The sequence below is a fragment of the Neoarius graeffei genome, chromosome 5 (genome assembly GCF_027579695.1).
Source record: "Neoarius graeffei isolate fNeoGra1 chromosome 5, fNeoGra1.pri, whole genome shotgun sequence".
Lineage (NCBI taxonomy): Eukaryota > Metazoa > Chordata > Actinopteri > Siluriformes > Ariidae > Neoarius > Neoarius graeffei.
Genome location: NC_083573.1, coordinates 16,517,850 through 16,544,504, shown reverse-complemented (window position 1 = coordinate 16,544,504; position 26,655 = coordinate 16,517,850). Strand labels below are relative to the sequence as shown.

Below are 26,655 nucleotides of genomic sequence, written 5' to 3'. Positions count from 1 at the left end.
TAATGCAGCATCGCATGAGGGCCTGAAGATCACAGGCATCCAATGTCAGTTTTCAGCCTTGTCTCTTGCATACAGAGATTTCTCCAGATTCTCTGAATCTTTTAATGATATTACGTACCATAGATGATGTGATCCCCAAATTCTTTTCAATTTTACATAGAGAAACGTTATTCTTAAATTGTTGCCTTGTTTGGCCATGCAGACTTTCACAGAGCGGTGAACCCCTCCCCTTCTTTACTTCTGAGAGACTCTGCCTCTCTGGGATGCTCTTTTTATACCCAATCATGTTACTGACCTGTTGTCAATTAACCAAATTAGGTGGGGTTTTTTTTTTGTTTTTTTACCTTACACAACTTTTTCAGTCTTTTATTGCCCCTGTCCCAACTTTTTTGAAACGTGTTGCTGACATCAGATTCAAAATGAGCGTATATTTTTCAAAAAACAATAAAGTTTCTCAGTTTTAATATTTGGTATGTTGTCTTTGTACTATTTTCAATGAAATGTAGGGTTTTGATGATTTGCAAATTAAATTATCACATTCTGTTTTTATTTACACTTTACACAGCGTCCCAACTTTTTTTGGAATTGGGGTTGTACAATAAGAAGGCTGTAAATCCGTGCTGGCTAAACCCCATTAGCTGTTATTCCTGTACATTTTTTATTTAAACACTTATCCAACATAGACTTAAAAAAATCTGTATTATATCGTCAATTGAAACCTACCTGTCCTCTCATTCCACTCTGACAGTGTACAGAGATTCTCCCCTTCCTTAAGCTACTGGAGAAACTACTGTTCTTGTCATGTTCTCCAGATCTCTGAATTAGGGAATCATTTTCTGATTTCGTTATCTCCAAAGCACTTGCAGTAACAGGTTGTGGCAACACGTGTACTTCCTGAACTTCTGAAGATTCTTTCAAGGCTGAGTCTATGGAAGCTGCAGTAGCATTAATGGCTTTTCTGCTTTTGAGGATTTCTTCATTCTTTTCCTCACTGTTACCTGTGAGTGAATAAAGCTCAAAGACGACCTGACAGTCTTCATTGGCCACCATCTCTTCTGAAGGTTTGTTTTCAGCAGAACGCCTTTTTCCAAGTTGTCTCTTTCCCCTACCCTTGCTTCCTCGGCCTCTTTTACCTCTTGCCATAGAAGTGTTTGTTTGGCTCAATACTGTCTGAACAGATATCTCGTCTGCCTCTTGCTTAATCTCCGACTGCTCTGTTAAGCGAGATCCAACATTATAATCAGATGCTGAATTCACAGGTTTTGTAGGCAGCTGATTCTGAATAAATGAAGGATTGAGACAGAATGTGCTATGGCTTGCTTCCCCTTCCTGTAGATCAGAGTTATTTTGGGAGAGGCTGTATAACTTGGTGGATATATGGGAATCTCCTTCATTTTGGTTCTCACCCAAGACTAAATTCATATCTGAAGGCAATGCCTCTCCAACAGCCATGCTTTCCTGTGGCTCATATGAAACTGGTGGAAGGGAGTGTCCGGCTCTGGTCTCCTGCACTGCTACCTTAGTTTCGTTTGTTTCAACATGATAGGCAGAATTTTTACCAAATGCCTTTTTATGTCCACGTGAAGGCTCTTGATCAAGAGTACCACCATGTTTACCCTCTCCTTCAACGAAAGTTGCTGCCATTGGAAAAGAAGGGGAAGGATTGAGGGCTGGGAATGAAAGCCTGTGCTCATTCCTTTGTTCATCCCCCAAACCAATCTCTCTCATCTCCGACTCCACATCCCAGTCAGACGGTACATTTATTTCAAAGGTGCTTGAGTGGACTGCATTTGTGAGCATTATTTCATTTGGCCTCAGGCTAACTGTGGGCATTTCAGAAACATCACAGTGTACAATAGACTGGTGGACTCCATTTACAGAGTGCATTGATGCCATGTGCTCTTGCAAAGCAGACACTTCTGAAAAACTCTTTCCACAATCATGGCATCCAATTATGAGCCGGGAATATGGAGGGCTTAATGCAATTTCCTGATCTATTTTTGCAGGAGCTTTACGCTTCCTCACAACTTTTTGTTTTGCATCAGTAGGGAAGTCACTATTCACAGGAGATTTCTGAAAATGAGATGATTGCTTTGAATCTACTTTGGATTTCTTTCCCATTGTTTTTGCTTTCTTTTTCTTTTGGCCAGGTGCTTGCAGCGATTTATTCTGTATACCTTCATTTGCTGACTCCACTGTAGTCTCACAACCATAAATTTCTTTGGTTTGACACTTGTTTATTAGTTGGTGGTCTAACCCTGTGGTCTTAGCATCCAACTTGTGCACCTTCAGCTGTGGCTGCTTATGACCTTTCAGCAAAAGCAAGGCCTGTTGCTTTATTTGATCCAAGACTGGGGTCTCTGATACAATTTTATCTTTCTCCTTTTGTTTTGCTAACTTGTGGCTTTTCTTATTTACTTTATTTGCCGTGATGTTATTCTTTGCTTTCTTTTGAGAAGTTGCCTCTGGAATTTTGCCCACCTTTTTCTTCTTCGGCACAGGGGTTTCATCTTGCTGGGTCTCCTGGATAGACTTTCCTTTCTTTACCAATTCTCTCTGGCTTTCTGACTTTCTTTTCTGAGGTTTCCCTCGATATGCTTGTTCTGATGCCTTCATTACTTTTTTTTCACAGGGGAGATTAAGGGGTTGGATGAGTCCAGCAGACTTTCCAGCTTTCCTTCCTTTCTTATGTTTCTGTTTCAACTTTTCAATCTCATGATGTGACAAAGCAGGCACATTGTCTTGTTCAGTGTCTTGCTGACCTTTGTATAGACTGTTTTTGGACATACTTAACATTTTTGGCTTGGAATATTGTTTCTTATTTTGTTTGGATCCAAAATGTTTCTTCGTCTTCTCTTGTTTTTTTGGTGTCTTTGATACAGTTCTAATTTTCTGACTAGGTGTTATGGGTAATACACTTTTTGCAACTTCATCCTTAGTTTTCAAGTACTGAGACTTAGGGATCACTTTCTTTTTAGAACTTTTCTTCTTTACTGGCAATGCCTTCTTAATGTATGGGGAAGTTTCTACCAAAAGGACCTGGTATTCAGTTTCCACTCTGCTTCGCTGTATAGCAGATTCACTACAGGCTGCCTGCTCCAAGGGAGGACTTTCTTGATCATGCTGTACATTGCCAAGAGAAGGGTCATTCATCTGTAATATTTGATCCTCTGATGACAGAATTTCCTTTAAATGTTGTTGCTCTAACTGAGCTTCAATCTCTTGACTATTATCAAGGTTAGGGTTTCTCTGGTCAGTTTCTGGCTGAGGTTCTTCTAATGGCTGTGTTGCCTCCATTGCCTTTTCACATGGGGATTCTGCATCATCAATGGTCTTATCAAGTTTGTCTAGAGTCCCCTGCCCAGTTTGTGCCTCAGGTTCTACTAATGAACCTAGTGCTTCAGATGCCTTCTGATTTAGAGGATCTGCACTGGTGTTGGTCAAATCAGGGTTAACTACATTCTCCTGCACAGACTGGGTATCAGGTTCTATTAATGAATCTGTAGCCTCAGAGTCCTTTTGACTTGGCTCTGAATTAGTGTTTGCCTTCTCCGACACTGTGATATCTGTTGGCTTGATCCCATGTTCCTTCTCATTCGTTACTCTACTTTCAAAATCACTTATCAAAGAGGAATCATTCCCTGTTTCTGGAGTTTTGACATCTATTACATCTTGAATCTGCTGCTCCTCTGTTGCAAGGCCTGGTTGATGACTGGCCTCCAACTGAGGAGGTAAAATTTCCTTTTCAGGATCAGTGAGTTCTGGCAGAGGTTCATGCTGAACCTCATTTACCGGTACCTGTGCTCCTGTCATTGTCTCATCCTGGCCCATAGTTTTTTGTTCAACAGCAACCTCGACCTCTAACGATTCCAATAACATGTCTTGCTCAGTTCCAGCTGATGTTCCTTCGTTTCCTTTCTTGTCCCCTACCTCCTGAAGTTCAGCTTGTTGGACTGTTGGCTGTGTGAAGTCAAAATGCAATGGTTGTATGAGGCGCTGTGGCTGTTGCATTCCAGGTAACTGATCAAGTCCAAGAATGACTAGCTGATTAACTTTTTGGACATTTCCCATTTTCTCGATAAGTCTTTTAATCTGCTCAACTCCAACTGGGCTTATTTGTTGTGCTGCTTGTCCAATGGCTTCCACGTGTGGTAGAGGTAGTTGAACTACTTCAGTCAGAGTTGTAACACATGGGCTTCCTGCAGTCACAGTACTGTTGGGTGGCGTAATGGTTAAGCACTTTGAATGCTTTGTCCTACAGTGGTGCAGCTGTGATTTGGCTGTCTTGAAAGATTCATTACATTGTGCACATGCATATTTTCTAGAGGATGCACCTGAAACAGTAAAAATTTGTCTATATAAATATCTTGTTAACCATGACAAGCCATATACATCCCCAAGGAATGTATTTTGCATTCAGAAAAGTTTCTGCCATACCTTTTAGAAGGCCTTAAAATGGTCTCGAAGCATTGAACATTTTACAGTTAATTTGTATGACTGGACTACTTTAATACCAACAAACAAAAAAAATGTAAAAAATTTTATTCTATTCATTCTGTTTCATATAAATTCATATAAAATGATAGAACAGTGAGATAAACCAAGTGACAAACCCAGTAAAAATGCTTAATAGATATTAATATATATTAATATATAACTTCTAGCTCTGCATACATGCCAAGCATGGCCAAGAATCACCCATTTAAACAGGTGGAGGCAAATCGACTGACATGATTCTATGAAACATGGATAACTGAAAAGGACTGAGTATAACACCCGGATAACTCCTTGGGAAATATGACATTATTTGTAATAAATACTGCTGCCATGTAGCACTGTTCCTGCTCAATTCTGATGACCTGACTCTCATGAATTTGTTAAACAATCAGTAGCTCTGAATGTCTGCTTCTTGTTTGTACCCTGGGTTTCACCTGTGAAGACTGCATTTGTTGTTAAAAAAGAATAAACCAGTATGAAGACTGGACAGCTGTCTTTGGGAGAAAAGCACACAGTTTAAGCTGAGAGAAAAAAAAAAAGAGGCAAAATTGATCAGAGCCATTGCAAAAACATTTGGCCAATACAACAATCTGGAATGTCCTGAAAAAGAAACCACTGTGAGAGCTGTGAAGAAAAAACCCAAAAACAACAGTCAGTAGCCCTTTTTACACAGTCTGTTCAAGGCAGGAATCTTATGCCTTTATTCTTACTCACATTCTGTATAAAACCTCCAAAAGCAGAAAGGGGCGTGTTGCCTGTGCTGTTCCGTGTTTGAGGCGGAACAGTTGGTAGTAACGGAGCCAGAACTGTGTAAAAGGAACAGTCGGCACGGCAGGACAGGGGTGTGACATTTTTGACACTGACATTCTTCTTTCCGAAACCAGCATGAATTCAAATGTCTCCATCTACTGTATGGCCTCTAAGGTCTGAGCACCTTTCTGCCTCAAATTGCTTCCTACTTATCTTCACTTACTCCTCCAATACATTTCTGCTTGTACAAATATATTGCTTGCACAAGTATATCCATTCCTCTCCCATATTACATTTCACTCTCGCTCGCTCCCTCCCTCCCTCTTTCTCTCTCTCATCACCATTTGCGAGTGCAATTTTCAGTGCCAATTTTTTTTTTTTGCAAGAACCCAGCCCGGCTGAAGGACAAACATATTAAATATATATTTTGAACCTACTACTTCCATGAATTTTTTAACAGAAGTGACTGAATGATGCATATAATGCTCAGCAACTTTGTGTTTGAAGAATGGTATAAATGTGCAAGGCTAACAAAAGTACCCTTGGTGAAATGCTTCCAGTCGAGTTGTGATGAACATCATGCAGCAAGACACTGACCCAAAGCACACTGCTAACACAACAAATGACATCATTGGGGGGATTGGAAGGTTTTAGACTGGCATACTCAATTATCAGACTGTAATCAAGTTGAGATTTTGAGACAACCCTCAGTTCCAGTTGTTTTTTGTGGCTGACCATACACTGGAGAACCTCAATACCTATTATGTCTTTGGCACCAAACTACTCCAAAAGGGCAGCACTTGTGGTGAATATCTCTCTACAATGGGCCACCAGTCCCAACTTGATCCCTTCTGTTTGTAATGTCCTACATCACCAACAAGTCATTACTTGTACTCATTTCACCAAGACAACTACATGGTTAAGTTTGTGGTATCTGAGGTCTAACTGTAGGCCGATAACCTACTTCTGGAATGCCAGCAACTTCAGAAAGCCTTGGGGGATGGCCAATGTGGCTGCTGTCATCAGTCCTAGCATCCTCAACACATGACAATATCTTATGGGGCAGCCTGATTAACAAGTGCCACAGTGAGTGATAGAGTGGCTAGCATCCTCAACAAATCTAGCTTCATGCCAATGCATTAAGTGACCTGCTTCGCATTAGCGAGCTCCCTTCCCCCCTCCCCACCAAGTACACACGATACCCAGTATCAAAATGTGCGCAGGAAGGATGCTTATTGGTGGGTACACAAGAGCCAGTCATCTGCAACCCTAAATCAGAAAAGATTGGGATGGTATGGAACCCCCCCCAAAAAAAAAGGGCAGAGATTTCTAAATTTACTTTGATTTATTTCATTGCCGGCATTATGAGCCCAAGATATTTCACGTTTTGTCTGGTCAGTTTAATTTCATTTGTTAATATTCATCCATTCCTGCATGTCAGGTCAACAACACATTCCAAAAACAAGTTGGGACAGGGGCAATTTAGGGCTAGTAATGAGGTAAAACAAATAATGAAGTGATTTGAAACAGATGATGTTAACAGGTGACTTTAATCATGGTTTGGTACAAAAGCAGGATCCAAGAAAGGCCTAGTCTTTGAGGAGCAAAGATGGGCCAAGGATTTCCAGCTTCTAAACAAATGCATGAGAAAGCTATTGAAATGGTTAACAAGAAGACAGTCATCTATATCCCCTGCCCTATATACAAACTATACACCAAGTTTAAAGACATTATTTGTCACGTTTTTCAAGTTCTGCTGCAGGAAACCAACCCTACCTCTTTACACTGACCTCAGCAGCCCATGGCATAAGCCCACTGGACCTTTGGTCCGGTGAGCTAAAAATTAAAATCTCTCACATTTCTTAGTATCAAAAGGCACATATACATTACTTAATCAATACATACACCAACTTTCAAGACCATACCACTCAGTTTTCAAGTTCTGCTCCAGAAATAAAACCTACCCCCAAGACTCACCTGAGAGAGTAAGTCTGAAATTGTTTCCATGGAAACATGAAAAATTAAAATTTCTCAAAATTTCTTAGTATGAAAAGGCGCGTCTACATCACCTTGTTAAACATGTATACCACGTTTCAAATTCGTATCATGAATAGTTTTGGATATATGCTCCGGAAACGAACATTGCTCCTAGAAACTAAGTCAAAATCTATTTTCCATGTAAAAATGTGAACAATACTTTTTTTTTTTCAAAAATCCAAAATAGCAAAAGGCACCAGTTCACATACGTTTCATGAAGATATCTTCAGTAGTTTTAAAGATATGGCCCGGAAACGAAAACATGACCAGATGGAAGACCAGCTGGATGGACCCCATTTCTATATCCCCCGCTAAACTTTGTTTGGGCAGGGGATAAAAACAATGTTCCTCAAAGAAAGATAAGAAGGGATTTGGATTTTTCACCCTTTATGGTGCATAAGATCACTAAACGATTCAAGGAATCTGGAGGAACTTCGGTGTGTAAATGGCAAGGACACAAGCCTAAGCTGAACACCCATGATCTCCGATCCCTCAGACTGCACTGCATCAAGAACCATCATTCATCTATAGTTGATATGACCATGGGCTCAGGATTACTTTAGTAAACATTTGTCAAGCACTACAATACACAGTTACAGCCACAAATGCCAGTTAAAATTTTACTGTGCAAAAAGGAGACCTGATGTTAATGGTGACCAGAAATGCTGTCGACTTCTCTGGGCTTGGACGCATCACACAGTTGAAATGTGTATTGTGGTCAAATGAAACAGTATTCCAGGTCTTTTTTGTAAGAAATGGATGCCGTGTGCTCCGGACCAAAGACAAAAAGGACCATCCAGACTGTTACCAGCAACAAGTCCAAAAGCCAGGGTCTGTCATGGTATGAGGTTGTGTCAGTGCCCTTGGTAAAAGTAAATTACACTTCTGTGCATTAATGCAGAAAAGTACACAAATTTTGGAGCTACATATGCTGCCTTCAGGACATCTTTTCCACATTCTACACACATTCCAAAGGCATGGCTGCAGACGAAGAGGGTGCTGGGCTCTTCTGTCCCCAGTAGAGAATGTGTGAAGAATTTTGAAATGAAAAATATTACAATGGCCCCGTACTGTTACACACTTCAAGAACTGTTTGCAGGAAGAATGACAAATTAACACCTGAAATGGTTCATCAATTAGTGTCTTCTGTCTCTAAACACTTTTTAAATGTTGTGAAAAGGAATGGCAACATTATCAAGTGGTAAATGCTTTACTGTCCCAACTTTTTTGAAACGTGTTGCAAGAACCACAGTTGAAATAAGTGTTTATTTTGAAAAGGAAAAAAAAATTCATAAGGTCGAATGTGCTGCTGTGTTGTTTTGAAGGCAATACAGGTCAAAGATTATTTACAAATCATTGTTCTCAGTTTTAATTTCAACTTCAACATACCATCCCAACTTTTTCTGATTCGGGGTTGTAAATATGGCAGTGGCCTGATACTAGTCGGCATCAAGTGAAACAATGTTGTCTGCATGCAACTTAAACACTCATGGTGCTTGGGAAATAACAAGGGGTAGGATTTTGAATTGGAATACCTGCCCTTGGAGTACAAGAATTTCAGAGTTAGGTGTGTGCAATATTTAAATTATCCCTACATGACCTTACACAGCCACAATATCCAGTGATGTTTATTTGTTATGAGACCTGCCATCTGTTACACATTTTGCATAGGAGCTCTGAAATTTACCATCATTCTTCACTAGTGCGAGTTATCATTCAAAAATATGCCAAAATATTATGGTACTGGAGAATCACCTAAAACACTACTCGTGTTTTCGCAATTGACAACGTTCCTGACTACACAGCTGATATGCACTCCTGTGTTCTTCCTAAACCTGAAATGATGGAAATGCTGGTTTTTAGGCAGTTGGTTCTGAAAGATTGCCTTGTTTATCGCTATGTTTTTAAAAGCAAAACTGTGAGCAGAGAAATATCTCACAAGCCTATTCAGGGGCGAGTGGTACATGAAAATAATGCTCAGGCGAGTCTGCACATTTAAACCAGCCCTATACCTGCACTGCTGGACTACAACAGTCACCTGTAGCAGACAAATAAGGAGCTTTTTGAGGACCTGGTGCAACCTTCTCTTAAACGAGCCCTATTTCAAACTGTGAGATGTACCACGTCTATAGTCCAATAAGGAACAAATTTGGTCTAGAGCAGTGCTGGAGTCTGAAATGCGCAAGGTCTTAAGACCTGAAAAACCTGGGGGTTGACAACAGAACTGTAGTGTGTATTACAAAAATGCTGTCAGGACCCACTAATCTGATTTAGACAATTCTCACCAATCCCCATTAGTGGGTACAGTGTGTTCTGGTACTTAAGAATGGTCTTGATCTCGAGAAGACCACTTTCTGAAGGTCTCAGTCTTGTCTCGGAACCGACCATGTGTTTACACAGTCTTGTCTCAATCTCAGACATGGAGGACTTGGGATTTTATTTCAAGACTGATCAAGACCAGAACTGTGGGGATTTCACTAAATTGCCTGTGTATTGTCTGATTTATTAACATCGTTACTGTGATTGGATGTAAAACTTCCTGCTTCAAATGAAACCAATAATGTGGCTCACTGCTAATTTGAAAATTTTCTTCTTGTTAACAGCAGTCACCCCTCCCCACCCCTACTTGACTCGATCTCGCCCTGCCTTGATCTTGATTTGATCTCAACCCCTCAAAGTCTTATTCTCGATCTTGGTCATGACTTGGTCTTGGGTTAGGTGGTCTTGACTACAACACTAAGTACAGACACACTACCAACCCTACCCCTCCAACACTTAGAGACCTATATACTACCACAGGGTAAAAGTGACTCAGGCAAGCAAAGTAGTTGATTTGCACATGCCCGCCACATATGAACCAAGTCAGCAGAGAACTGCCCCCATGTCCTCGTCCAGGGAGCTCACTAGCATCTTGATCTTTGTTCAGGCAAGCAGCTCCTTTACTCTGGGGTCAAGATCTGCCAGTGCTAGCAGCAAAAGAGTTGTAAAATGTATTACAACTGCATGCCATTTGCAATGCAATATGGAAAGCTAACACATGCAGAGCAAAAATGAAAGACACAACACAACAAGCTGCATTAAACAAGACAGCCAAATTTACTGAGGGCACAAATACACCAGACCAGCAGCTGCTTATATTTTGATGCGGCAGGATGACATTAATAATGACAGCCTCAAATAAAATTAAGTTGAGAAGATAATCACACTTGACTTATGCCATCAGTTACTATCTCGTGAATATTTAGAGTAAGCCCATAACAGGCAACTGACAGTAGACAATATAGTCATCCAGCATACAGTCTTGCATCGCAGTTTTCGATGTACCGTTTTCAACTATGTTCGATGTGTGCGTCCCATTGTCAGTACGGCACACACCAAGAACTAATAGTGCCGGGGGTTGCCAGGTTGCAGCAAAAATGTCCAGCCCAGCTACATCTCAGAAACTAGGAAAGAAAAAAGCAACACTTTGTTGTGAAAGACAGAGAAGCATAAAAGGCAGTGACATTGTCAGTTTTTTGAAAGTTATGAAGAACTTCACCATACTACCTTCACCATAAGTTAGCATGTTGAAGTCCTTCTTTTCAAATGCAAAGGTTAATTTTTTCAAATGCAAGTCACACATGTTGTCTTGGGTCAGACACAGCAACCCTGAGATGGTCAATTCCAAGGCAATGAGCACAGAGCTGATGCCCAACTTCCAGTTCCAAGAGATTTAGATACTGGCTGCACGAGTGGAAAGCTTGTTGTATGTTTAGAAAGTGACTATGGGGGCATGTGCACCAGGAAGGAGAAAGAGACTGATGGTTGTATGATGCAGTATTTGCAATAAATGTCACCCTCGTACAACCCCGATTCCAAAAAAGTTGGGACAAAGTACAAATTGTAAATAAAAACAGAATGCAATGATGTGGAAGTTTCAAAATTCCATATTTTATTCAGAATAGAACATAGATGACATATCAAATGTTTAAACTGAGAAAATGTATCATTTAAAAGAGAAAAATTAGGTGATTTTAAATTTCATGACAACAACACATCTCAAAAAAAGTTGGGACAAGGCCACGTTTACCACTTTGAAACTTGAGCAACTTGTCTCCTCAGTCTCTAGACGTTTACAGACTGTTGTAAAGAGAAAAGGGGATGCCCTTTTCTCTTTACAACAGTCTGTAAACGTCTGGGGACTGAAGAGACAAGTTGCTCAAGTTTAGGGATAGGAATGTTAACCCATTCTTGTCTAATGTAGGATTCTAGTTGCTCAACTGTCTTAGGTCTTTTTTGTCGTATCTTCCGTTTTATGATGCGCCAAATGTTTTCTATGGGTGAAAGATCTGGACTGCAGGCTGGCCAGTTCAGTACCCGGACCCTTCTTCTATGCAGCCATGATGCTGTAATTGATGCAGTATGTGGTTTGGCATTGTCATGTTGGAAAATGCAAGGTCTTCCCTGAAAGAGACGTCGTCTGGATGGGAGCATATGTTGCTCTAGAACCTGGATATACTTTTCAGCATTGATGGTGTCTTTCCAGATGTGTAAGCTGCCCATGCCACACGCACTAATGCAACCCCATACCATCAGAGATGCAGGCTTCTGAACTGAGCGCTGATAACAACTTGGGTCGTCCTTCTCCTCTTTAGTCCGAATGACATGGCGTCCCTGATTTCCATAAAGAACTTCAAATTTTGATTCGTCTGACCACAGAATAGTTTTCCACTTTGCTACAGTCCATTTTAAATGAGCCTTGGCCCAGAGAAGACGTCTGCGCATCTGGATCATGTTTAGATACGGCTTCTTCTTTGAACTATAGAGTTTTAGCTGGCAACGGCGGATGGCACGGTGAATTGTGTTCACAGATAATGTTCTCTGGAAATATTCCTGAGCCCATTTTGTGATTTCCAATACAGAAGCATGCCTGTATGTGATGCAGTGCCGTCTAAAGGCCCGAAGATCACGGGCACCCAGTATGGTTTTCCGGCCTTGACCCTTACGCACAGAGATTCTTCCAGATTCTCTGAATCTTTTGATGATATTATGCACTGTAGATGATATGTCCAAACTCTTTGCAATTTTACACTGTCGAACTCCTTTCTGATATTGCTCCACTATTTGTCGGCGCAGAATTAGGGGGATTGGTGATCCTCTTCCCATCTTTACTTCTGAGAGCCGCTGCCACTCCAAGATGCTCTTTTTATACCCAGTCATGTTAATGACCTATTGCCAATTGACCTAATGAGTTGCAATTTGGTCCTCCAGCTGTTCCTTTTTTGTACCTTTAACTTTTCCAGCCTCTTATTGCCCCTGTCCCAACTTTTTTGAGATGTGTTGCTGTCATGAAATTTCAAATGAGCCAATATTTGGCATGACATTTCAAAATGTCTCACTTTCGACATTTGATATGTTGTCTATGTTCTATTGTGAATACAATATCAGTTTTTGAGATTTGTAAATTATTGCATTCCGTTTTTATTTACAATTTGTACTTTGTCCCAACTTTTTTGGAATCGGGGTTGTACATCACCATACGACACTATACGCAGACAAGAAGTTATCCAGGTGTAACTTACTGCCTCTGGTGGTTAGGAGGGGTGAAAGAGAACCGACCACAGACCTCTACTTGTAGCCTGTCAGCACACAGATGAGGATATCTGGTTTACTCACCTCTAACTTGTTTAAACAAAATAAAGAGTCCAGACATTACTTTTATGCAGAGAAAATTAAAGCTATTATCATGACTTTTATGATCACTCAGAGGGGCGGTTTGCATGTGAATACATTCTAATATACATTTTCACCCAATGCAAAACAATAGTATGATTCCGTTTCACGTCAGTAAATCCTATGCTATGCTGCATGTCTATGGAAAATTCCTGCAGTCGGAAAACTTTGAATGTGACACACTAAATAACAGAACTGATCATAACTGTTAGAGACACAGTAATGAAGCTTATTCAGTCACATGACTTATCTAATATAGCAACCAGTGGTTAGCCATATTGGACGTAATAACATTGAACATAGTCACGTTGCAAATCTGTGCTTCATTTTCCATGAATTAACTCATGAAATGGATGAAAAATGTAAATATCAAGATGTGCACAAAACTGGGCTTTAGTACTACAGACCCATATTCAATCTCAGACTTTAGACGAAAGCAGTTTCGTAGAGAGGGCAAATTCCCAATCTGATACAAGAACTGAAGTACCAGCAGAAGAAAAAGTTAACACTTTTAATATTACTGTCACACTGCTTTATAAACAAGCTTACATACTCGATATGATACATATAATGCTTCTAATATCGCCCATATGCTATCACATAAAAATTAATGGTTTTCCATGAAGTCTGCATATAGAGCTATCTCTGACTATCATGACAAAAACTGGTAATTTAATAAGAGACAGTTTAATACTAACCAGATATAAAGTGTGATCTAAATTCTACACTGTTTCCATGTGCTGTTATCAGCCTCTGATACCACATGTTTAATTAACAATTATTCCACAAAATCGAGTCATACATGAGCTGATACCCAAAGAGGCACATAGCACCGAGTTGGCTATAAGCTATGGATGATGAGATTGGGTGGAATAATTGTTTTATTATATCCACATTCACTGGAATTTGAGAAACAGAGCATTTTTTTTTTAAATTCAATAAATTAAAAAAAACTTTATGCAAAACGTCCGACAAAATCGTTTCCACTTAAAGGAACAGTCCACCGTATTTCCATAATGAAATATGCTCTTACCTGAATTGAGACGAGCTGCTCCGTACCTATCTGAGCTTTGCGCGACCTCCCAGTCAGTCAGACGCAGTCCGATGCGCTGTCACTCCTGTTAGCAATGTAGCTAGGCTCAGTATGGCCAACGGTATTTTTTGGGGCTGTAGTTAGATGTGACCAAACTATTCCGCGTTTTTCCTGTTTACATAGATTTATATGACCAGTGATATGAAACAAGTTCAGTTACACAAATTGAAACGTAGCGATTTTCTATGCTATGGAAAGTCCGCACTATAATGACAGGCGTACTAACACCTGCGCGCTTCGGCAGCGCATTGATGTCTGAGCTCTGTATCAATGAGCTGCCGAAGCGCTCAGAAGGTGTTAGTACGCCTGTCATTATAGTGCGGACTTTCCATAGCATAGAAAATCGCTACGTTTCAATTTTTTTAACTGAACTTGTTTCATATCACTGGTCATATAAACCTATGTAAACAAGAAAAACGCGGAATAGTTTGGTCACATCTAACTACAGCCCCAAAAAATACCGTTGGCCATACTGAGCCTAGCTACATTGCTAACAGGAGTGACAGCGCATCGGACTGCGTCTGACTGACTGGGAGGTCGCGCAAAGCTCGGATAAGTATGGAGCAGCTCGTCTCAATTCAGGTAAGAGCATATTTCATTATGGAAATACGGTGGACTGTTCCTTTAAGCGGACTTCTTAAAAACCTATCGATGACTGCACGAATTGACTTGTGTTGGGGGGGGGGGGGGGGGGGGAGTTGTAGAAAGTGCCATCTTGCTGTCGTACCAAAGTATAGAATAGCTTTAGACATTTGTTTAATTCTTCTTTGGACATTTCAGTTCTATAATTTTCAAACTTCTTTGAGCTTTTGAACCAGTCTCAAAAATTCAACAAATTTTAATGCTTAATAAAGATGAAGAACGTAAACAAACCGGTGAAATAACAGTAGCAATTTGTGAATAATGCGATAATTCTTGAATTTTTTTTTAAAAAGATACATTCTTAGCATCAAATACTTTCCACATTTTGTTGCTTTTTTGTATTTTTTGGGTTTTGGTTTCGAGTAGTGTTTTTATTTTGTCCTCGGTTGGTTCAGCAACACGCTCCGCCATTTTATTTATCTCTACTCATGGTATATGAGCTGATATCCTAGTAGTAGAGTAGCCAATCAGAGTGTGCAATTGCTCATATCCAGTGAATATGGATAGAATAACAGCTGATATCCATTTATTCCAGCGTTCAGGATCTTTAGAAAATCTATGAAACAACAGCTGGGGATTATTTGCTTGATTATTTGTGCATCCAAATGCTGAATAACCAATCGTCATTGTGAATTTTCAGCTACACTAACAGTATTAGATGGGGTTGTGTGATAGTTTGTTTTACATCCAAAACGGCAGTGTTAAGATTTTGACCTAGCGGTAATGTACGCATGATGTTACATAAATAGGGTCTATACTATTGTTCAGGTCTTATACTCCAACCCTACAACTCGGGTGCTGACTGGGCAACTATTTTCTACCACATTCCCTGTCACGAGGTCGTCACGCCAGGGCTACTCCTTGAGCCCCTCACTCTTTGCACTTTCCCTTGAACCCCTGGCACAAATGATCCGACAGTTTGCATACATAAGACCCATCTCCATACACAATACGGAACACAAGGTGGCACTACTTGCCGATGATATATTAGTCTTTATGGAAAATCCAACACAGTCAATACCCAGTCAGTTTGTGAGAAGTTTGGTTCTCTCTCTGGATTTAGGATCAACTGGTCTAAATCTGCTCTTCTTCCCCTACATGTCACTGCAAGAGCACTCCCTTTTCCTGATGACATCCCTGTTGTCCAGCACTTTCAATATCTTGGAATTCAGATTTTCCCTTCTTTGAACCACATCACAACACACAACTTCTCACAGAGATGTCCAACAATGTTCAGGGTGATCTGGATAGATGGGCTACTTTGTCAGCTTCTCTCCAGGCCCGGATCGCTATGGTTAAAATGAATATTTTACCTAGAATTAATTTTGCTAGCCCTATGGTTCCCCTCTGCCCTCCTGTCAACTACTGGAAGAAATTCCATTCAAACATTTCCCAGTTTATCTGGAACAAAAAACGACCACTGTTAAAATTTACCACCTTACAGAGAAGTAGAGAGGATCGCAGTACCTAAATTCAAGTATTGTTTTTGGTCATTTGTGCTTCGGTCTCTCTTTACATAGCGTGACCCCCACACTCCAGTATCTTGGTGTGATCTAGAAGAAAGCTTACAAAAGCATCAAAGGGATCTCATTGTTGAAAGGTATCAGTCAGGAGAAGGGTACAAAAAAATTTCCACGGCATTAGATATACCATGGAGCGCAGTGAAGACATTCATCAAGAAATGGAGAAAACATGGGACAACAGTGACATTACCAAGAACTGGCTGTCCCTCCAAAATTGATGAAAAGACAAGATGAAAACTGGTCAGGGAGGCTGCCAAGAGGCCTACAGCAACACTGAAGGAGCTGCAGGAATTTCTGGCAAGTACTGCTTGTGTCCTACATGTGACAACAATCTCCCGTATTCTCCATATGTCTGAACTATGGGGTAGGGTCGCAAAACGGAAGCCTTTTCTTACAAAGAAAAACATCCAGGCCTGGCTAAATTTTGCAGAAAAATACATCAACTCTCCCAAAAACATGCGGGAAAATGTGTTATGGTCTGATGAAATCAAGGTTGAACTTTTTGGTCACAATTCCAAAAGGTATGTTTGACGCAAAAACAACACTGTGCATCACCAAAAGAACACCATACCCATGGTGAAGCATGGTGGTGGCAGCATCATGTTTTGGGGTTGTTTTTCTTCAGCTGGAACAGGGGCTTTAGTCAAGCTGGAGGAAATTATGAACAGTTCTAAATACCAGTCAATTTTTGGCCCAAAACCTTCAAGTGTCTGCTAGAAAGCTGAAGATGAATTTCATCTTTCAGCACGACAATGACCCCAAGCATACATCAAAATCAACAAAATTATTTTCTTCGGGTGAAGCCATTCAAGTTTGGGAATGGCCCAGCCAGAGCCCAGATCTAAATCCAATTGAAAATCTGTGGGGTGACCTGAAGAGGGCTGTGCACAAGAGACGCCCTTGCAATCTGACAGATTTGGAGCGCTTTTGCAAGGAAGAGTGGGCAAATATTGCCAAGTCTAGATGTGGCAGGCTGATAGACTCCTACACAAAAAGACTGAATGCTGTAAAATCAAAAGGTGCTTCCACAAAGTATTAGTTTAAAGGTCCCGTGGCATGAAATTTTCACTTTCTGAGGTTTTTTAACATTAAAATGAGTTCCTCTGACCTTCTTAAGTCACCCCAGTGGCTAGAAATTTCATAATGTGTAAACCAAACTATGCCCAACATTTGAGAATGGCGCGTCAAAACGGCGCGTTGATAAACTCTTCCCTTGCCTACGTCAGCAAGGGAGATGATCCCCACGCCCCCCCCCCCCGGATTCCCACCCACTGTATGGATTGCCCGCCCAGCTCAAAAGTTGCCACCAAACATGGAAGTTGCGCTGTACATGGATGTGACAACACAGAAAGGAGTCCGTTTTTACTGCCGACAGGAGAGCCCCTGAAGACGCAGTGGCTTAATTTTATTTACTCCAATAATACGCCGTCGAGTCTACCTAAGACGGTGTATGTTTGTCAGAAGCATTTTCCTGATGAATGTTTCCACAACTTGGGACAGTACAGGGCAGGTTTTGCACATCAACTGTCACTGAAGCCTGGGTCCGTACCAAGCATCCTTGCCGCATCAGCCACAAACACCTAACAAGTAAGTGTATAACTGTTAAGTCGTTTTGCCATGTTTTAAAATCGGTGCCACGTTAGCCTTGCAATGGTTACATTAGCTGTAGAGCTAACCGCTTCCTGCAGTTAGCCAGGTACTCTGCGCTACAAAACCAAAAAGCATGCAGCATGCTCTGTTAAACTGAGTTTAGTCTGGAAATTGACTGTAACTTATCAGCTTATGTTTTGCCGTGTTTTAAAATCGGTGCCACGTTAGCCTTGCAATGGCTACATTAGCTGTGCAGCTAACCGCTTCCTGCAGTTAGCCAGGTACTCTGCGCTACAAAACCAAAAAGCATGCAGCATGCTCTGTTATAATAGCCAATCAAAACAGTTTTTACAAAGACACCCACATTCTTTTTTTTAAGTCACTCGTTCATTTTATTTGTTTGTTCAGTAAAAACCCAAACATTTGTTGAATTTATTTTATTTCCTCGCGTCGCACCTTAATGACGTCAGCGCACGGTATTTTTCCCTTCGCGGTTTGTTCCTTCTCTCTCGCCATAGTAAGACACCCACATCCGCTTGTTCTGACCCACTGGAGGTAGCGTCACAGTGCTGTTAGCCAATTAGAGGTAACACGTTTACATGTCATGAATATTAATGATAAGACCCGCCCCCACCCTCTACCCTTCCCCGCCTCCTGCTTCTCATTAGCAAAACGACGCACTGGGAAAAGCGCTGAAATGGGGCTTTCTCCCAGGAGGCTATATCTACGTGCCGAGGGTTCATTTCGAGAAAGGCTGCGGATATAACATCCGGAAATCTCCACGAGCCCGTTTAAAGCATCAACAAACCACCATGCCATGGGACCTTTAAGGGTGTGCACACTTGTGCAACCAGCTTATTGTACGTTTTTTATTTTTTATGTTTTTCCCCCTTAACAGATTTGTTTGTTTTTCAATTGAATTGTACAAGTTATAGGTCACATTAAAGGTGGGAAAAGTTTTGAAGTTATTTATTGTGGTCTCATTTTTTTACATCAGAAAAACCGATCATTTTAACGGGGTGTGTACACTTTTTATATCCACTGTATCTCCCCTTTATATTGGAGTAATAGTGATATCCGTTACTTAAGACATTTACAGCGACACTGCTTTTAGGTTCTTTTCAGGATATTAGAAACTCAATCTACCAGGTTCATCCTTCTTCTATTTACAAATCAGATCAGCCCTTAAAGCTCATGGTGTTCCTTGGCAACAACCCCTGCCCATTCACCCCTTTATAGATTGATTACTATACAGAGTAAAACCAAGGGTTTGGTGTCTTCCCTTAACAAATATATCCTAAACGTCTTCTTATCCAGACCTACCTTTGAAGAGTGTGTGGAAGAAAGACCATCCTGCTCTGGATCCAGAATTTGACCGGAAGGGTGTTTGGGTCAGCATAAAGGAGGCTTTTCGTAACCCTGACCACCCGCAGATGCATTTCAATTTTATACACAGAACATATTTAACCCCTCGCAAACTTTACTACATGAATGTCTCCCCCTTATGCTGTTTTTGTATTCAAAGTTCCCCAGGAACTTTCCTCCACATGATGTGGGCTTGCCCTCCGGTTGCACAGTTCTGGGCCGATATCGCATCCACACTCTCTGATTTGGTATCAGTGTCTGTCAAGTTGTCTGTGTGGTTGTGCAGATTCCCCAACTTGAAAAAGAGATTTGAAATGTCTACTTGGAGATTAAAAATGGATTTCACTCAATGACCAGAACAGTTGCTTCCTTTTCCCTTTTTTTTTTTTAATTTTTGAGTTCAGCAGATCAGCTTCATCAAGCATTGCAGGCTGCAATAGCTAATGGTCATTAGCTGATAGCAGTTGGTCAGTTAGGTAACTAATAGGTCAAAGAGGTAAATAAATAAATAAACAAACTCTGTACAAAAATACGTCCTGGTCACAATCAGGGATCCATTTTAGGATCACTGAGGTCAAAAGTCAGTCAGTCTTTGGTCCATAACTTTGGCCTCAGTTGTCGTAGCACCTTCAAATAACTGGCTGCCTCTCCAGTCTTGGTAGATGTTCAAAGTTCTGCACAATAGTCCACGGATCACTGCGCTGATAAGAACTTTTTTAGCAGCTTCGTAACAACAACAGCATTCAAACAGTATCTATTCTAGCATGGTTCTTGATTGCACACCTGTAACTTCCAGGGCTGCGTCGCATAGGTCGGTTTGAGTACACCGGACAGTAATTAAGCTGGTTGCTTCTTCTGTTTTGTTCTCAGGATGCTGACATTTGCCTAGTGAATGGTCATCACCTCCTTATTTTGTTCCTGTGCATTTTATATATCCTAAAATCCCCACATTTTCTTAAAATTGTAGTTTGACTTAGTGTCAGTGCCAGCTACAGTTCCTGTTTTGATACTGAATGATTTGTCAGAACTGAATATCACCAGGTTAAACAAGCGTATTCTTTTAGCTGGCCTGACAGCTGCTAAGATGATGATTGTGACATGATGGAAACCCTCCCAGGTGCTTAATATTAGACAGTGGATTCTTACTTTTTTTTTTTAAGATGTGGTGTATCTGGAATTATCAACTGCTCGTATCCATAGGGCCACAGGAAAAACTATATGCAGCTGGAGTATGGCAGCTGAATTGCTTAAAACTTTATTGAGGTGACCTCTTTAGTCTTAATCATCATCACCCATTGTGACATCCCTACTTCTATGAATTTAATGTCCCCTGGCATTTTTTTTTTTTGCGTGCATGCATGTATGTGGGTGTCCATATGTCTGTCTCTGTTTTTGTGTTGCGTGTATGCATCCCCTTGTTGCACTTGGGCGGGCATGCATGGGGCTGTTTTTCTTTTCTTTACCTTTGTTATATGTTACATGTTTTTGGTGTATTGTTCTGTTTCAGGGGATGGGTGGGCTGGGTGGATAGGAATTATTTGTTTTTCTTTTGGTATACTTTTATTTTAGTTTGAGATACACTACCGTTCAAAAGTTTGGGGTCACTTTGAAATTTCCTTATTTTTGAAAGAAAAGCACTGTTCTTTTCAATGAAGATCACTTTAAACTAATCAGAAATCCACTCTATACATTGCTAATGTGGTAAATGACTATTCTAGCTGCAAATGTCTGGTTTTTGGTGCAATATCTACATAGGTGTATAGAGGCCCATTTCCAGCAACTATCACTCCAGTGTTCTAATGGTACAATGTGTTTGCTCATTGCCTCAGAAGGCTAATGGATGATTAGAAAACCCTTGTACAATCATGTTAGCACAGCTGAACACAGTTTAGCTCTTTAGAGAAGCTATAAAACTGACCTTCCTTTGAGCAGATTGAGTTTCTGGAGCATCACATTTGTGGGGTCGATTAAATGCTCAAAATGGCCAGAAAAATGTCTGGACTATATTTTCTATTCATTTTACAACTTATGGTGGTAAATAAAAGTGTGACTTTTCATGGAAAACACAAAATTGTCTGGGTGACCCCAAACTTTTGAACGGTAGTGTATGTATGCATACTACCGAGAGTCAAGATTTATAAGCAAGCTCTTGCAATCTTTTGATGTTTGCTCAATTTTGTAAGTTTATAAGTTGTTCATTCAATTCTCAATAAACATTTGGTCACAAAAAAAAACATAGGGTCTATACTTACCCTTACTCCTCTTTTTCTTTGTTTTGCTTGTGGAATTTGTCAAGTTTTCTACACCTTCAGTCACCTCATTCTGATGTGCTTCCAGGTGCTTCTGGAGACCTTTGGGCATGGTAAACCTTTTGCCACACTCTTTATGTATACAAACGTATGGCCTTTCTCCAGTGTGTACACGCTGGTGGTACTTAAGCAAAGTAAGGGTTTTGAAGTGCTTGCCGCAGTCCGAGCAAGTATAACCTTGCTTGTTATAGTGTATCTTCTTATGGCTTGTGAGCTCAGATGATCGGCCGAAGGCTTCTCCACAAATGGGGCACTTAAAGGGCTGCTTTTCTGTGTGAGATCGCTGATGTGCCATGAGCTCTGTCGAGCAGGTAAAATGCCGATCACACACATAGCATGCAAACAGTGCATCTCCAAGCATGCACTGCTCATACTCAGTAGGGTGGTTCATTTTGAGGTGACGTTGCTTGCTCTTGTCGTCACTGAAAATGATGTGGCACTCCAGACATTGCAGCGAAAGCTGAGATGCTGTGGAGTGGATCATAAACTCAGAACTTCTCAGCATACTGCAAGTTCAAATCATTTTCAATACAGAAAGAACAAAAAAACAAACAAACATGACAATACTTAAAAGCTAATGCATTTCATACAGAGTAATCAACATAAAGGCGAGGTCAACTTACAGGTCAGGGGAATCACTGTCGGCTTAGACATGTCCATTTTTAGTGGGTCCATTCTGTCTTTCTTTGGTGGGATGAACTTTCTGACACTTGTATCGTCTTTAGAGATTCCAGTCTCTCCAGGAGCTATAGGGTTCGAGTTCAAGTCTCCAGGGGATGCTTCACATGCAGGAGCTATATCTGCCTTGACAGCTGAATCTTCTGGTGCTTCACTGAGGTTTGAGTCAGATACTGAACTGTTGACTGCTATTATATCATTTGGCATACCTGGATCTGAAGAATGATTTGACCGAACAGGATTTGTCATTTCACCTTGAGGAGCCTCATATGTCGAAACTGCAAGTGCACTTTCTTCTGGCTCTACCTCTGCTGGGGATATCGGTTCAATTATTGCTTCGGATGGGACGTAAAGGTCCACTTTCCCTTCGCCCAAGCCAATGATCTGTGCCGTGATGTCCTGTACTGTGTGATCTAATGCCGTTTCTGTTGGAGCTACATGCTCCAAAGCTAGAGACATATCTCCTTTAGGAAGAAACAGATCACTGACTGACTGACTGGCGAGCTCCATGATCCTTAGCTCCAGAACTTAAGGAATCCAATTAATGAAGACTTAGTAGTAGTTAAAACTCCTGAAATGCACACAATATATTTGCAAACGTTAAAGGCTGCAACATTTAATAATGTAAACAGTTCAAATTATACAGTGGTATACACACCGATATGAACAACAGACAACAATCTAGGTGAGAGACTGGGGCTTTTTCCAAGTATCTTTACTTGAAAGACCGTTACTCAAACAGCAAATGGACTCGCAGATCATTTACCTATCTGGTGATTCATATGTGGAACAATCTCCCTACAGAACTGACAAATTTTGATTGTCTAATCAAGTTTAAAAACTTACTAGAGTGGCAGCTACAGTTATCGACACAATCTTTTGGCCATTGCAAAAGTAGAAAAGACTTTCAATACATAAATTGTGCATGAATAGTTACTCAAACTTCCATTGGAAAAAAAATGAGTTGATTCCCGATTACTTAGCGGATCAGATCACGTGACGCCGTTCCACAATTTTCGACACCTTTGTCCAAAGTTATCAACACCGTTCCACAATTATCGACACCCAGGTGATTATTTATACAACCCCGATTCCAAAAAAGTTGGGACAAAGTACAAATTGTAAATAAAAACGGAATGCAATAATTTACAAATCTCAAAAACTGATATTGTATTCACAATAGAACATAGACAACATATCAAATGTCGAAAGTGAGACATTTTGAAATGCCAGTTGACTCATTAGGTCAACTGGCAATAGGTCATTAACATGACTGGGTATAAAAAGAGCATCTTGGAGTGGCAGCGGCTCTCAGAAGTAAAGATGGGAAGAGGATCACCAATCCCCCTAATTCTGCGCTGACAAATAGCAGAGCAATATCAGAAAGGAGTTTGACAGTGTAAAATTGCAGAGAGTTTGGACATATCATCTACAGTGCATAATATCATCAAAAGATTCAGAGAATCTGGAAGAATCTCTGTGCGTAAGGGTCAAGGCCGGAAAACCATACTGGGTGCCCGTGATCTTCGGGCCCTTAGACGGCACTGCATCACATACAGGCATGCTTCTGTATTGGAAATCACAAAATGGGCTCAGGAATATTTCCAGAGAACATTATCTGTGAACACAATTCACCGTGCCATCTGCCGTTGCCAGCTAAAACTCTATAGTTCAAAGAAGAAGCCGTATCTAAACATGATTCAGAAGCGCAGACACCTTCTCTGGGCCAAGGCTCATTTAAAATGGACTGTGGCAAAGTGGAAAACTGTTCTATGGTCAGACAAATCAAAATTTGAAGTTCTTTATGGAAATCAGGGACACCGTGTCATTCGGACTAAAGAGGAGAAGGACGACCCAAGTTGTTATCAGCGCTCAGTTCAGAAGCCTGCATCTCTGATGGTATGGGGTTGCATTAGTGCGTGTGGCATGGGCAGCTTACACATCTGGAAAGACACCATCAATGCTGAAAGGTATATCCAGGTTCTAGAACAACATATGCTCCCATCCAGATGACGTCTCTTTCAGGGAAGACCTTGCATTTTCCAACATGACAATGCCAAACCACATACTGCATCAATTACAGCATCATGGCTGCGTAGAAGAAGGGTTCGGGTACTGAACTGGCCAGCCTGCAGTCCAGATCTTTCACCCATAGAAAACATTTGGCGCATCATAAAACGGAAGATACGACAAAAAAAGACCCAAGACAGTTGAGCAACTAGAATCCTACATTAGACAAGAATGGGTTAACATTCCTATCCCTAAACTTGAGCAACTTGTCTACTCAGTCCCCAGATGTTTACAGACTGTTGTAAAGAGAAAAGGGGATGTCTCAAAGGCCGAATCCCATTTCACCCCTTGGACCAACCCCTTGGCCCTTCCCCTCCATTTTGCGCGTTCACGTGAAGGGGTAGGGGTATCCCAATCCCAGTTAACGCGGAGGGGTAGGGGAAGGGGTAGGGCTTCTGTACCCCTCCAAACGGAGATTTTCCTGGAGCTGACTCCGAACGAAGGGGTTTGAGTGATTTCCCACAATGCCATGCGGATTTCAGCGAGATTTCATGCGGATTTCAGAAAGATGGCGGTTCCCGCAGCGAAAGATTGTCATAAATGTATTTTCTCCATTATTTACGTGTTTTAAGTTGTTATCCAGAGGAAACACGCCGCTTGATTCGCTTTCGAGCTGAGAATGAGCAGCGATTTCTGAAATCCAAGCTGCTGCTAAAAAGCTTTGGGAGTGAGTATTGTTTTCGATTGCTTGACTGCGTACGTTTTGTTCTGTTATTCTCGCTTTTATTGTTTACATGAGTGTTCTGACACCTCATTCTGTCGGATGTGGTGCACGAAGCGCCAAAGATATCCCATTCAGTGGTGTTAGTTAACAAATCACACCCTGCCAGCAGAGATTTCTGGTTCTGGCTCTGACTGTAGCGGCTGGTCGCAGCCAATGACGCATTTGGTCGCGTTTTGCTAACGTAAACGCTGACGGAGGTACGCGATGACGTATGCGATCGTTGAAGGGCTATCCCAATACGTAGGGGTTGAATTTCAAGCCCTATCCCTTGTAGCTCAGTTTCAAGGGGAAGGGCCAAGGGGAAGGGGGAGGGGGAGGGGTAGAAATTAGAATTGGGATTGGGCCAAAGTGGTAAACATGGCCTTGTCCCAACTTTTTTGAGATGTGTTGTCATGAAATTTAAAATCACCTAATTTTTCTCTTTAAATGATACATTTTCTCAGTTTAAACATTTGATATGTCATCTATGTTCTATTCTGAATAAAATATAAAATTTTGAAACTTCCACATCATTGCATTCCGTTTTTATTTACAATTTGTACTTTGTCCCAACTTTTTTGGAATCGGGGTTGTAAAAAAAATAATCTGTGTGTGGTATTAAGTTGACACATAGTTTTTATTGAAAATTTGTTTTACACAGACTTACATTTACTACAAAATATCTTTTCTATAAATATATCGATGTCTGTGTTTACGTAAATTAGGAAGTAATTCTAATGTTTGTAAACAAAAACTGATAATGTTTAACCTGTGTCAGAAAATCTTTTTGTTCCACTTTCTAAGTATTTTCGTAGATCACATTTTGTTAAATCATTCATTGTTGTTTGTATTAATTTCTAGTTTTGTAGTTTACCAATAAATGTCAATAGGCAATTGACATTGTAACCACATAAAAAATCCAGGTCAAAGCTCGCATGTTATTCCTTGAACCAAAATATAAAATGTCTACTGATATTGTAATATATGTGGTAGATATTTACAACAAACTACAAAAAAAAAAAAAAAAAACTTTTCTGAATGGAATAGAAAAATCTGAAAATTTCAAGCATGTAATTTTTTATATGCTAGGAATTTAATTCTGGTCTAATTCTATTTATTGTAGTAGGATTCCAAATACTCTAACCATTCCGTTCTGTTATGAATCAGAAAAAAAAATTATTATAAATCACAGCACTTATTATTTTTTTTAAAGTACTTCATCTACTTCAACAATCCAGCCACTGGGGTTGCATAAGCGTACTCTTGGTGCCGGTCCCAAGCCCGGATAAATTGGAGAGGGTTGCGTCAGGAAGGGCATCCGGTTTAAAACTGTGCCAAATCTAACATGCGGATTGAAAAGAGATAGACTATACCAGATCAGTCGGGGCCTGGGTTAACAACGGCCACCTCCGGTACTGTTGGTCAACAGGGTACTGGTGGAAAGTATGCTAATGTTGCGCAAAAACGGAGGAGGAGAGAGGGGGGAGGCGTGTTAGGAGACAGCGTGAAAGATGGAAGGGAAGGAGCTTAGAATTGAGGGTAGGAACATTGACTGGCAGAGCGAGAGAGTTAGCAGGTATGATGGAAAGAAGGAAGTTGGACATTTTGTGTGTACAGGAGATGAGGTGGAAAGGAAGCAAGGCCAAGAACATTGGAGGTGGATGCAAGTTGTTTTATTGTGGAGTC

The 26,655-nt window shown here is 40.7% G+C and overlaps 1 protein-coding gene across 10 annotated transcripts in view; it reads right to left on the bottom strand.

Moving 5' to 3' along the window:
• Positions 1-26,655, bottom strand: part of LOC132886543 (uncharacterized) — a 56,082-nt gene that overhangs the window by 20,999 nt on the left and 8,428 nt on the right. For 9 of the 10 annotated variants that reach the window (XM_060921301.1, XM_060921309.1, XM_060921311.1 and 6 more), the window contains 3 exons: positions 22,142-22,767; positions 21,462-21,986; positions 724-4,334 (listed from right to left, as the gene is read on the bottom strand). In XM_060921301.1, the coding sequence (XP_060777284.1) occupies positions 724-4,334; positions 21,462-21,986; positions 22,142-22,706 (4,701 nt within the window). In that variant the 5' untranslated portion in view covers positions 22,707-22,767. Of the gene's footprint in view, positions 1-723; positions 4,335-21,461; positions 21,987-22,141; positions 22,768-26,342; positions 26,418-26,655 lie in introns of all 10 variants that reach the window. The other variant, XM_060921302.1, reaches the window with a different exon arrangement.